This window comes from Gadus chalcogrammus, chromosome 16 (genome assembly GCF_026213295.1).
Source record: "Gadus chalcogrammus isolate NIFS_2021 chromosome 16, NIFS_Gcha_1.0, whole genome shotgun sequence".
Classification (NCBI taxonomy): domain Eukaryota; kingdom Metazoa; phylum Chordata; class Actinopteri; order Gadiformes; family Gadidae; genus Gadus; species Gadus chalcogrammus.
The window spans coordinates 36,672,425-36,684,029 of record NC_079427.1 but is presented as its reverse complement, the minus strand read 5'-3'; the positions used below and the strand labels follow the sequence as shown (position 1 = coordinate 36,684,029).

At 42.6% G+C, this 11,605-nt stretch overlaps 1 protein-coding gene across 1 annotated transcript in view; it reads right to left on the bottom strand.

The window, feature by feature from the left end:
- Positions 1–7: 7 nt before the first annotated feature.
- The window catches only part of LOC130405729 (myosin light chain kinase, smooth muscle-like), a 28,693-nt gene continuing 17,095 nt past the window's right edge, over positions 8–11,605 (bottom strand). The window contains exons 8-10 of the mRNA XM_056610896.1: positions 10,894–11,050; positions 3,496–3,686; positions 8–2,817 (exon numbers count right to left, since the gene is read on the bottom strand). Of these exons, the coding sequence (XP_056466871.1) occupies positions 2,674–2,817; positions 3,496–3,686; positions 10,894–11,050 (492 nt within the window). The 3' untranslated portion in view covers positions 8–2,673. The remainder of the gene's footprint in view (positions 2,818–3,495; positions 3,687–10,893; positions 11,051–11,605) is intronic.

The window sequence follows — 11,605 nt, the reverse complement described above, 5'->3', positions numbered from 1 at the left end:
CACGGAATATGAGTGTCATTCACTTGCATAGGAGCAAATTCCGTTGGCATATCACAGAAAATTTAAGTGATTCCGTGCACCACAGATTTGGAGTTAAGCGCCCATTGTCGACTCTGTGGTTGATACAGGGATCTGTGTGTGTGCCACGGAATATGAGTGTAATTAACTTGCATTGGAGCAAATTCCGTTGGCATATCACTGACAATTTAAGGGATTCCGTGAGACAGGGGAATTAAAGTTATATCCAGTCTGAACTCTTTTAAAAGGAGAATCAAGGCCTGGTTACTGGAGAGGGTACCTGAATAGATAGAGCAGGGGGCCAGGTACTGTCTTTTATTCTTATTTTAAAAAATGGTATTGTCATACACTGTCATTGTCTTGTTGTGACTTTTCTTGTCTTGTCCTGATGTTTTTTGTGAGAAGAAGCAGAGTGAGTGGCAACATGTTGCTACAGCAGTGAACTCTGTCAGTAGCACGGAGCGCACAGTCCCAGAATTAAAAAAGATGTGGTCTGACATAAAGGAACATATTTTTATGTAGCCTACAAATAAATCGTTATGGTCCCTAAAGACCAGGGGTGCCCAACCAGTCGATCGCGGTCTACCAGTAGATCGCCGACAGATCCCAAGTCGATCGCGAGGGGTGAAGAAAAATTACTTTTTTTTTTTAATAAAATAAAATTTGCGCGGGACATATACGCGCGGTAGCGCATGCGCTGTTAACAGCAGTTGAAAGCCGTCAACAGTAGTTACACACTCCTAAACGTTGGCATGGCTGAGGGGAAACGAGCTAAGACCTACCATTTTCACCCTGAGTGGGAGGAATTATTGATTATCGTTGAGAAGGTGCCGTGCGCAGACGGAATGAAACCCCCACTGAAGCCCCCCCCCTGCTTGAAGGTAAGTTTGCTGGTAGATCTCGGGAGGTTGGCTACTTGAAAAGTAGATCTTGGGTCAAAAAAGGTTGGGCACCCCTGCTAAAGACCCTCTCCCTCCGAATCCTGCCGTTTGCATGGTCCGCCAGAAGTGCCATATGGTGCAGCATTACCACGGCACTCACCTCTGTATTTATAGGGTTACGGTAATAAGACTGACCGAGAACACCTTGGATAATCAGTTTGTAATCACCCACGTAAAATGTTCTTGAACATAACCCCTTTTTAATGCCTGATTTGTCATGAAAAGCATCAAGAGTAACGGACAACGATTGTGATGAGGAGCGTGGCTTGGTTTTCCACACTTGGGATTTAATTGACATTTGATCATGTGTTTACAGTTTCACATAAAAATATTATGTTATTGACACATGTTGGACAGATGCTTTATTCCATGCAGTCGCGCCGTCAGTGGACAGTATGGAGTGACAGGATTAAAAGATTTTATTTTTTTCTATTCTAAGTAGATGTTTCTGGAGTTATAATGAGAAATAACGCAGTTGACTAGAATTATTCTAATTACATATGATACGGGTTGAAATTTAATTTATGAAGGGCGATGATAAAACATAATCGTTCTTCTCACTCTACAATTCTTCTGTCTGACTTCAGTTCACCACCACACCATCTGTGTTGCCATTTCTCCTTTTCCTCCAAACCATGCGTACGCATGGGTCAGAGTTTGCTTAGGGCTGCGCACATTCTCCCGTCAAGTTTGTTTTTTTATAGATCACAACCTTGGCGTGGAAAGTCACGTACGCCAATTTCAGCCCCATTTTGTGCGTACGCAACGGTTATAAATGAGACCCCTGGTTTACTTCCTGCGGTGCGGATTGCGTTCTCACTGCAGGTGAGACAATCGATTGCACCAGCGTCCAGTGGAGCTTTTCCCCAAACCACGTTGTAATAAAAATTCACCACATTGTGTGCTTGTGAAATCAACTCCAGGTTAGGTTAGTTTAGCTGATCTGCTCAGAGTTAGTCTAGATACGCCTCTTCGAGTCATTCTATGTTAAGATAGGAAAAGTCCAGATTAGTTTAGTTTAGCTTGCCAGAGTCGAAGTTAGTCTTGTTTAGCTGTGTTGAGTCTAGGCTAGTCTAAGTTTGTCAGGTAGTGTAAACTCCTGGTTAGTCTAGTTTAGAATCATGGTTGGTAAAGTCTACTCTAGGTTAAGATAGATAGACGCCAGTTTTTGTAAGGTTTAGCTTGGTAGACTGATGGTTAATATGAGTATAGGCTAGTATTGGTTGGTCAGGTAGAGTCAAGGGGGGTCTAGTTTAGTCTAGTTAAGCTTGATAGAGTCTAGGTTAATCTTGTTTATTCAAGCAGGAATTATGTTAGGCTAGTTAAGTTAGTCCTGTTATAATAAGTCTAGGTTAGCTGGTATATTTAGTCTAGGTTAATTTAATTTTTAAAGGTTAATATTATAGTCTAGTTTGAACTGGTTTAGTTAGTCTAGGTTATTCCTAGTCTAGTAAATAAGAAATAAGTCTAGTTTAGCCTAGGTTGGGCATGTATAGTTAGTCTACGTTAGGCTGGTATAGTTAGTCCTGGTTAATCTAGTTGACTCTAGGTTATGCTGGTCTAGTTAGTCCTGGTTAATCTTGTTGACTCTAGGTTAGAAAGGTTAGCTGGTTAGTCCTGGTTTATCTAGTTGACTCTAGGTTAGCTGGTTAGTCCTGGTTCATCTAGTTTACTCTAGGTTAGACTCTAGGTTAGCTGGTTAGTCCTGGTTCATCTAGTTGAATCTTGTAAAGCAGCTCTCACCGTCGTCTGCGACCAGGCCCACGGTGACGGGGATGGACTCCACGCTGGGTTCTCCAACTCCATAGATGTTGACTGCACGCACACGGAACTTATACTGACGCTCTGGAAGGAGGTTCTACAGACAAACACAAGATGAACCCATCAGTAGTCTGGCTCCAGACAACACACGATTCTCCAAAGGACCGGCTTCCCAGAGTTTATCTGAGAACATTGGGTTCTCCGTAGCAGAAGGTTTTCCATAAGACATGGTTCTTCAATAACACAAGGTTCTTCTCCGTCAGCACAAGGTTCTCCATAACATAAGGTTCTCCAATAATGAACTGGTTCGCCCAAACACAAGGTTCTCTGTAACACATGGTTCTCAATGAATACAAAGTTCTTCTTAACAAAAGGTGCTCCATAACACATGATTCTCCATAACACAAAGTGCTCCGCAACACATGATTCTCCATTACACAAGGTTCTTCGTAACAAAAGGTTCTCCGTAACAAATGGTTCTCAATCAAAACACAATTTGTCATAACACAAGGTTCTCCATAACACAAGGTTCTCTGTAACACAAGGTTCTCCAGTAACACAAGTTTCTCATATATCTGAGAGCTATCATCACACTCGGATGTCCTTTACTCTTTCGCAGAGCAAGGAGGTGCTGTCGTAAATTCTTTGCATCAACCACTAAGCAATGAATAATTGGCTGATTGCTGAATGAATGAATAAATCCTCCAAATCATGAATGACTGCTATATCTAGTGTCATGATGTTGCAGGAGGAGTGTGAGGCTGTGATGGCCTACCTGGACGTTGTAGGAGGTGCTGTTGCAGGAGCCCAGGGCCCTCCACTGGGACCCAAGGCTATCCCACACCTCCAGGTTGTAGCTCTGGACTGCGCTGCCTCCGTCGTAGGTGGGGCCGTACCACGACAGGGTCAGGGTGGAGCGCCGCACATCTGAGACCGCCGGCACCTTGGCAGGGGGGTCCGGTTTATCTGGGAGAACACGTCAGTTCACAGGCAGAGTAAGAGCAACTCAAGTAAAGATACATTTGAACTCACTGCATCAGTGTGTTTGTCCCCATAAAGAAATATGATGCTACTCTAATTTGTGTCGTGCCGCAAAAATAAAATAGAATTTGTGTGATTTATTTTAATTGGGAGAGGAATTTAATTGAATTTAATTGAAAAAGTTTTTATTTCAAACAAGTAAATAATAAAAACTTTTTCAATTCAATTCAATTCCTCTCCCAATTAAAATAAATCACACAAATTCTATTTTATTTTTGCGGCACGACACAAATAAGAGTAGCATCATACCAGAGGAGCAAGACTGTTAAATGGTAAATCTTACCCACTATGGTGAGGTCGGGGTTAGTAAGGTTAAAGGATTTGGCTAAGGTTTGCTAAGACCTCAGGTTAAAGGTTCAGTTTGTAGAACTCAGTTTCACCTAGCTGTGAGGTAGGCGATTAACTGAATATCTCACCCCTCCCTTTCCAAAGACTACGGTGGCCTTTACTGGCCTTTATTGTTTCAGGTGTCCTTTACTGGCCTGTGTTGTGTCAGAGGTCCTGTACTGGCCTGGTTTGTGTAATTTGGCCTGTACTACACAACAATGGTATTAAAAATAATCACAAATGGGTCGAAGCCATGGGGATAACACGCCCCCCTCCTTCCTACAACTCTTAGCTCAAAATGCTTTTTTAAAACATTCTCTCTAGAGGTTATGAATAAAGTGCTATTTTAAAAGAAATAAAAAACATACACTCAATCAAATATACTCGTATTAATTATATTCTCAATTGATGACATGTCCGTTCTGCTAGATGCCCCTAAACTCAACAATTTAATTGTTGACATTGACTATGATGAAATGTAAATGAGCCATGATTTCTGTCTCTCAGCCGATTATGCAGTGTAAATGTGTTCTGTAATTGGGCTGTTGGTTTTTTAACACAAGGATGCACGGCCCTGTTTGTTTTCTCCAGTAGTGCCCACAAAATAAGTGTTTCCAAGCCACCTCAGACGCTCAGGACTTCCAGACAGAGGCACAGTGAGAGTTATTATTGCTCAGTGGGGTGTAAACACAAAATACAAACTCGTGGATTTGTTTGTTTGGGGGCACTGTTGAAGAAATCTATCAGCCGGACACTCCTTTAGAATAGTCCTACCTACTGCCCAATATGTGACCACTGTGAGTTAAAGTCAATCTAAGGGTCATGTGTCCCCCCTTATGGTGAGCTAAACATGGCTGCCCAAACACAGCTCTGTGCTAGGAACCGGACAATATCCATGAACCCCGCCCAGTGCTCCAGTGCATTATCCATCACAAGCTGATCCTCTTAAAACATGGACACAATGGAGGACAGGGTAAATGGTGAAGGTCAGGGTTAGATTAAGGCAGGGGTCGGAAACTGGCGGCCCACAGGCCATGACTGGCCCGCCAGACATATTATCTGGCCGGCCAGATTATTCAGAAGCAGTGGCGCAAAAAGTGGTTATGCACTATATGTGGTGCATAGGGGCGCCGCACCACGCCTTCCATCGCTTTGGGGGCGGCAAAGCGATGGAAGTAAAGAAATTTGAGTCTGCCTTTTCTGTATTTAACAGCGTTTGTGTACATGATATGATGATCGATAACAGAGGAACGTCACTGATAAGGCGCCCCCCCGCTCCTTCGCCTCCCTCCCCCCCTCCTCCCACACGGCGCTCCAGTGGCGTCCCTCGACCACGCCCTGGAGGCGAGCGCCAGAGTGTCTTCATTTGAACCGTTGTCATCTGATGACACGTACCTCAATATGGAGAGGCAGAGAAGAAAGCCCTCAGGGTCACAACATAGAAAAATAAAGATTGGGAAGGAGAAAGGGTGCGCAGGGATGAAAGAAAGCTTTTCAAAGTGGTTGAAAGACAGTCGTTTTTATGAAAAGTAGGCAGTTGCGCCCCTGTTCAGAAGTTACAGTAGGCCTATCCGATTTCTTTTCTTTTTTTAATTTTGAATGTCGAATATTGATATCTGTTAGCTTAAATGTACAGGGCCGGATACAATCAACTTTGTTTTTTATTTTATTTATATGTATCAAATCTTGCTACCACTCCCGCGAGGTTAGAGACACATTTGTCACGGTCACGCGTAAGCAGCGAGGGGCTGAGCGGGAGTTCTTGGAAACTATGCAATATTAAATGAAGCGGAACCCCCCTCTATGGCCTATACAACAACCATGGCGACCCGACATGACGTATTTTTGATATTGCACGTAGAGAAAGGCAGGAGCTGTTGTCAAAAGTCCACAAAAGATTTAAGACGCCAAGCTCTGAGACTTTGCTGTTTAATGCAAGCAGAGTCTCTGATGAGGCTACTTCGCCTACAGCTCTTCTAACGGTGAGTAGGCTAGGAACGGAGGTTTGTGTGAGTCAGTAAGCACCCGCCATGGTGCGTGTTAATGTGCAAGTGCGTGTGTGTGTGTGCGCACAGTCAATCACCATCCGCCGTGGTGTGTGTGTGTGTGTGTGTGTGTGTGTGTGTGTGTGTGTGTGTGTGTGTGTGTGTGTGTGTGTGTGTGTGTGTGTGTGTGTGTGTGTGTGTGTGTTTGTGTGTGTGAGAGTGCGTGTCTGTGTGTGTGTGTGCGGTCAGTCAGCACCCGCCGTGGTGTGGTTGTGTGTTGTGTTCTAAGAGTGGTTGGCTGCTTTTTTAGGTGCACACTACTGGCCTCTCTCCAGCATAGATAGGAAAGGAGGAGCGGCTTTACGCATGGCCTTTGCATACAATGAGGCCCTTTCTACGGACACTTTTACCTGGCAGAACCAGGCTGACAACTGCGCAACTTTTTCACTTTATCTTCACATTTAGGGTTAGGACTAAGAGTTACTGGGGGACGAGATCAGCAAATCAAGTCATTCAAATACCAACGGGAGGTCCCCCGCTCGGCTACATTATGAATGAACTTATTTTTTCTTTTCATTTTTTATTCAATAATCACAATCGCGTTTGCAGTTTATAATGTGATCAGGCATGACATTCACGTGATTAGGGCATACACTCGTTTATATGTAGGCCTACGTCTTTCTAGAGTAATCTAGTGTGTGGTAGGCTAGGCATATGACTAAGCCAGCTGACGGGCCTGCGTCGCAGTTCCAGATGCATTTTCATTAATCAATTCCTCGGACTAACCTTCGATAATGTTCTGGCCCGCCACCTACTGGCTGGATTATTTATTTTTTCGAGGCCAAATTTACTTGCTGACCCCTGGATTAAAGGGACACTGTGTAAAAATTACTCCCATCTAGTGGTACAATTGTATATTGCATTCAAACTAATAGTGGTCGCTTGTTCAAAAACTACGGTGAGCAGTATGTGCCAAGAAGCTGTGTCATGACATCCAATACTACCTCATCGAGTCATTCGAGTGATGATGAGGTTTGTTATTTCAAACAAATTTTAAACTGCATTGAATCATTAGTGTAAGCTAATGATGTATGAGTAATTACTCCTCGAGCAAGATAGTGAATTATTTCAGTCCTCATTCACGCTGGCTCAGAGTGAAAATGCGTTTGCATTTTCTGTACCACGTAGTGCTTTTGTCCCTCTCGGCCGTTCATAGACCGGAAGAACATGGAAGCTCCATGAAGCCTACCCGTCCTATGTAACTACATATTAATTATTCTTCGCTCGGAGGATAAGTGAGATTTTTGGCAGAGATAATTTTACACCAATGAGGACTTATTTATGAATGAATACGTTGATTTGAGGTAATAAATGACTTAAAATATTACACAGTGTCCCTTTAAGGTAAAGGTCTTACAAACTATGGTTAAGTAGAGGGCAGGGTTAATGGTGAAGGTCAGGGTTAGATTAAGGTAAAGGTTTTACACACTATGATTAAGTGGAGAGCAGGGTTAATGGTGAAGGTCAGGGTTAGATTGAGGTAAAGGTCTTACACACTATGGTTAAGTGAAGGGCAGGAAATGGTTATTGTGAGTGATATATTAAGGTAATGGATTTACCCACCATGGTAAGGTTGAGGGAGGGGCTAATGGTTACGGTGACGTTTAGTTAAGGTAAGGGTCAGTTCTTACCAACGATGGTGAGGTTAAGGGCAGGGTTAATGCTTAAGGTAAGAGCTAGATTAAGTTTAAGATCTTACCCACCATGGTAAAGTTGAGGGCAGGGTTAATGGTTAAGGTGAGGATGAGATAAGGTAAGGGTCAGGTCTTACCCACAATGTCGAGATTAAGGTGAGGGTTAATGGTTAAGATTAGGGATGGGCATTCGATTAAATTGTCTTAGTCGATCGTCTGGAGAATTAACGATCAATTAGTCGATTAATCGTTAATATTTTACATTAAAATTAAAAAATATATTTATATTCAAAATTAAATGAAAATACAAATGCAGCGTGTTTTCCTCATTGGGATCTTTATTATTAGATGAACAACTCAGTTAAACCAAATCCGTTCAATAGTTATGCGCTACTCTGCTCTAAGCAACGGAGCATGCAGCTCGAAGCCGGTGCTCATAAACATAACTTAACCAACCAGTCTACGGATTTTTGTTCAGAAAGATGAGCATGTTGACATGCTCTGGGGTCAGACGCGACCGCAGCCTGGTGACAGTAAGTCCAGCCGCCGAAAACACCCGCTCTGAGGGGACCGACGTTGCCGTGATGCACAAATACCTCTGTGCTAACTTGGCAAGGCGGGGGAACAACTTTCCACAATCCAGGGGCTCAGAAAGTTCCTTATTTCTGCTTCGATGCTAACCCTGCCTTGAGTGGTAGGCCTATAGTGCTCCCCAAGAAGTCATTTTTTAAATCATAATGGTCCCACACCAGACTTCGCCGTGGCCTCGTCCGCTTCATGATTACATCGCCGTGTTCCAATATCCATACTATCCGTACTTACTAGTCTAAGTTTGAGTTAGTAGGGCGTTCCGATTCAGATCGGGCGAAAATAAGTGTACTGAAAACGGTCAAATCGCGAAGTGTGTGGCGACGTACACTTTTTCGTACTCAACGGCAGCCATCTTAGCTATGTAGCGGAAGAGGGCGGAGTCAGGCTGAGCCAAAGTCGGCGCATTTTCCACATAGCCTGCATTAATCAGTCCCTCCAGAAAAACGCGATTATGCGATCGCATAATTCAACGCATAATCAGGTCCGGGGTCCGCATTTTTTCAAATATGCCGCACTTTCACCGCATAAACTGCCAATTTCCGCGAAAAAAGCAGCCATTTCCCCCTGTTGCCATGGGAACGTTATGAAGTGACGTAATTACGCGACGTGAACGTCATCGCAAACCCCGCGACGAAGGCAAGATGAAGCGGTCTCATTTACCAACAAAGATAAGTGCAAAAGACCGTGCAAAGCAGTTTCCCTGATTGTTACACGACAGTGGGGGCAAATTATTTTGCACTCCGTGCAACTGCGTGTTGGACCACAGGCGGAAGTCGACGCTGGAAAAACACTTTGCCGCAGCCAAACATGCAAGGATGGTTAAGGAGATGGACGTTGAGGGAGAGGGGATGGAGGATGAGGATGAGGAATGATTGGCTAGTGTTAGAGGCTGCAGTTAGTTTTTATTTTCACAGTGGACTGTTGTAGTTTCATTCAATGAGTTGATTCAACTTTACAGTTGTAAGATTGCACTTTTTTGTTACTCTTTTGAAAAGCTTCCTTTGAACATTTATTTATTTATATTTTATTTATTCATTTTTACAGACGTTTTAGCAGATTATTTTTGTAAAGCTACAGAAGTTGTACTCAATGTTTTGTAAGTTTGAGCCATGTTTTAAAGGCACCCAGTGCAACTTTATGTAAACATTCAATGAAAAATAAACATTCAATTTCTAGTCTTTTTTACACGTAGTAAGTTTCAATAACTCCATACCATTACATATCGACATTCAAGGAGCAAAGATGAGACGTCGCTGTGTGGTGAGAACTGATAGAAAATCGTAAACAACAACAATCGCCGGTGGGGAGAAGCCATTTTTCCATTGACTGGAAGCCTGCTTTATTTATTGTAGGTTACAAAAAATAAAGAAAATGGCGGCATTGTTGTTGTTATCGATTTTCTATCAGTTCTCACCACACAACGACGTCTCATCTTTGCTGCTTGAATGTCGATATGTAATGGTATGGAGTTATTGAAACTTACTACGTGTAAAAAAGACTAGAAATTGAATGTTTATTTTTAAGCCTCGAAAGTTGCACTGGGTGCCTTTAAGGTCTCAAATAAAACAAGACTAGAACTTATATATTCCAATTTACAATTAGGGCATTTAGCAGATGCTTTTATCCAAAGCGACTTACATCGTTTAATACACACATTGACACACAGACGACAGAGTCAACCATGCAAGGCGACAGCCAGCTCGTCAGGTCAAATTGTAAATTGTAAATATTCAGAGCACTTTCTGTGATGTAGTATGCTTGTTTTTCATAGAAAGTAATAAGAAATGACTCTTTACATTAAGGTAATAGCCTAGTGAGAACAGGGTGTTGGGGGAATCACTTTTTCCCCCTCTTTTTCAAACCCCAATTTTCGCACGTTCCCGCATTTTTTGCAAGTTCCCGCATTTTTTCGCGAGTTCACATAATTTCGTCGCATAAAATTGCATAAATATGCCGCATATTTCATCGCATTTTTTAAGAAAACGTGCCGCATAATCAAGGATTTTTGGCCGCATAAATCACAAAAAAACGCCGCATTTTCTGGAGGGACTGATTAATAGTCATTTTGTAGTTTTTATAGCTTTTTATAGCTGCTAGGCGTAAAGAGTTCACTGTTCAAAGCGGGATGTTTATTGCGGGGGAGGAGCCGCATATTTAAATATTGCCCACGTTGTGGTTAAATGTTTAATTGCACACTGCATTAGTTTAATCGATGAAAATTTTACGTAATCGACAAAATCCTTAACGATCAATTAGTCGATCGTCGATTAATCATGCCCATCCCTAGTTAAGATAAGGGTCAGGCTTTACCTTTGATTGGGAGGTTTAGGGCAGGGTTAATGGTTAAGTTGAGGGTTAATGGTTAAGGGTCAGGTCTTACCCACAATGGTGAAGTTATGGTGAGGGTTAATGGTTAAGGGTCAGGTCTTACCCACGATGGTGAGGTTAAGGTGAGGGTTAATGGTTAGGGGTCAGGTCTTACTCAATATGGGGAGGTTAAGGTGAGGGTTAGTTAAGGTAAGGGTCAGGTCTTACCCACGATGGTGAGGTTGAGGGCAGCCTGGCGCAGGCCGTAGCTGTTCTTCAGCTCGATGGTGTAGCAGCCGCAGTGCTCCTGTTGGCCCGAGGCGATGATCAGCTGACTGCTGCTGTCGCTGCTCTCTATGCTCACCCCCCCGGCACCCTGCTGGATCTGAGGAACAGGATCAATCAATAGTTGGAGATGATTTATGGATCCATATTATTTATAGATTCATATTAGTTATTGATTCATATTAGATATTGATTAATCATTACTTTGTTTTAGTGTTATTGATAATTTGGTTATTGATAAGTTATTGATCATTTGGTTATTGATGAGAATTTATCATTTGGTTATTGATGAGTATAGAGCAGTGGTTTTCAAACTGTGGGGCGCGCCCCCCCTGGGGGGCGCCAGAGTTCTTCAGGGGGGGCGCGACGTGTGAAAAAAATAAACCCGAAGAAAAACCTGAAAGTCGATGATTCAAATCATCAATCGTACTTCAACTGTAGAAGTAACCTAACTAAATCGATTTTCAACCGTTTATCTTCGTGCAAACCATTTAACAAATCTACACACTTGTATCTTCAATAATATCTAAACAGAATTTCGATATCATTTAAAATGTCTTCAGAATCACATTTTTAGTTTCGTACCGCTTCGTTTTCAGCTGTTTTCATTGAAGACGTCAGCCCATTCTGATACACCTAATCTAGACATCGTAAC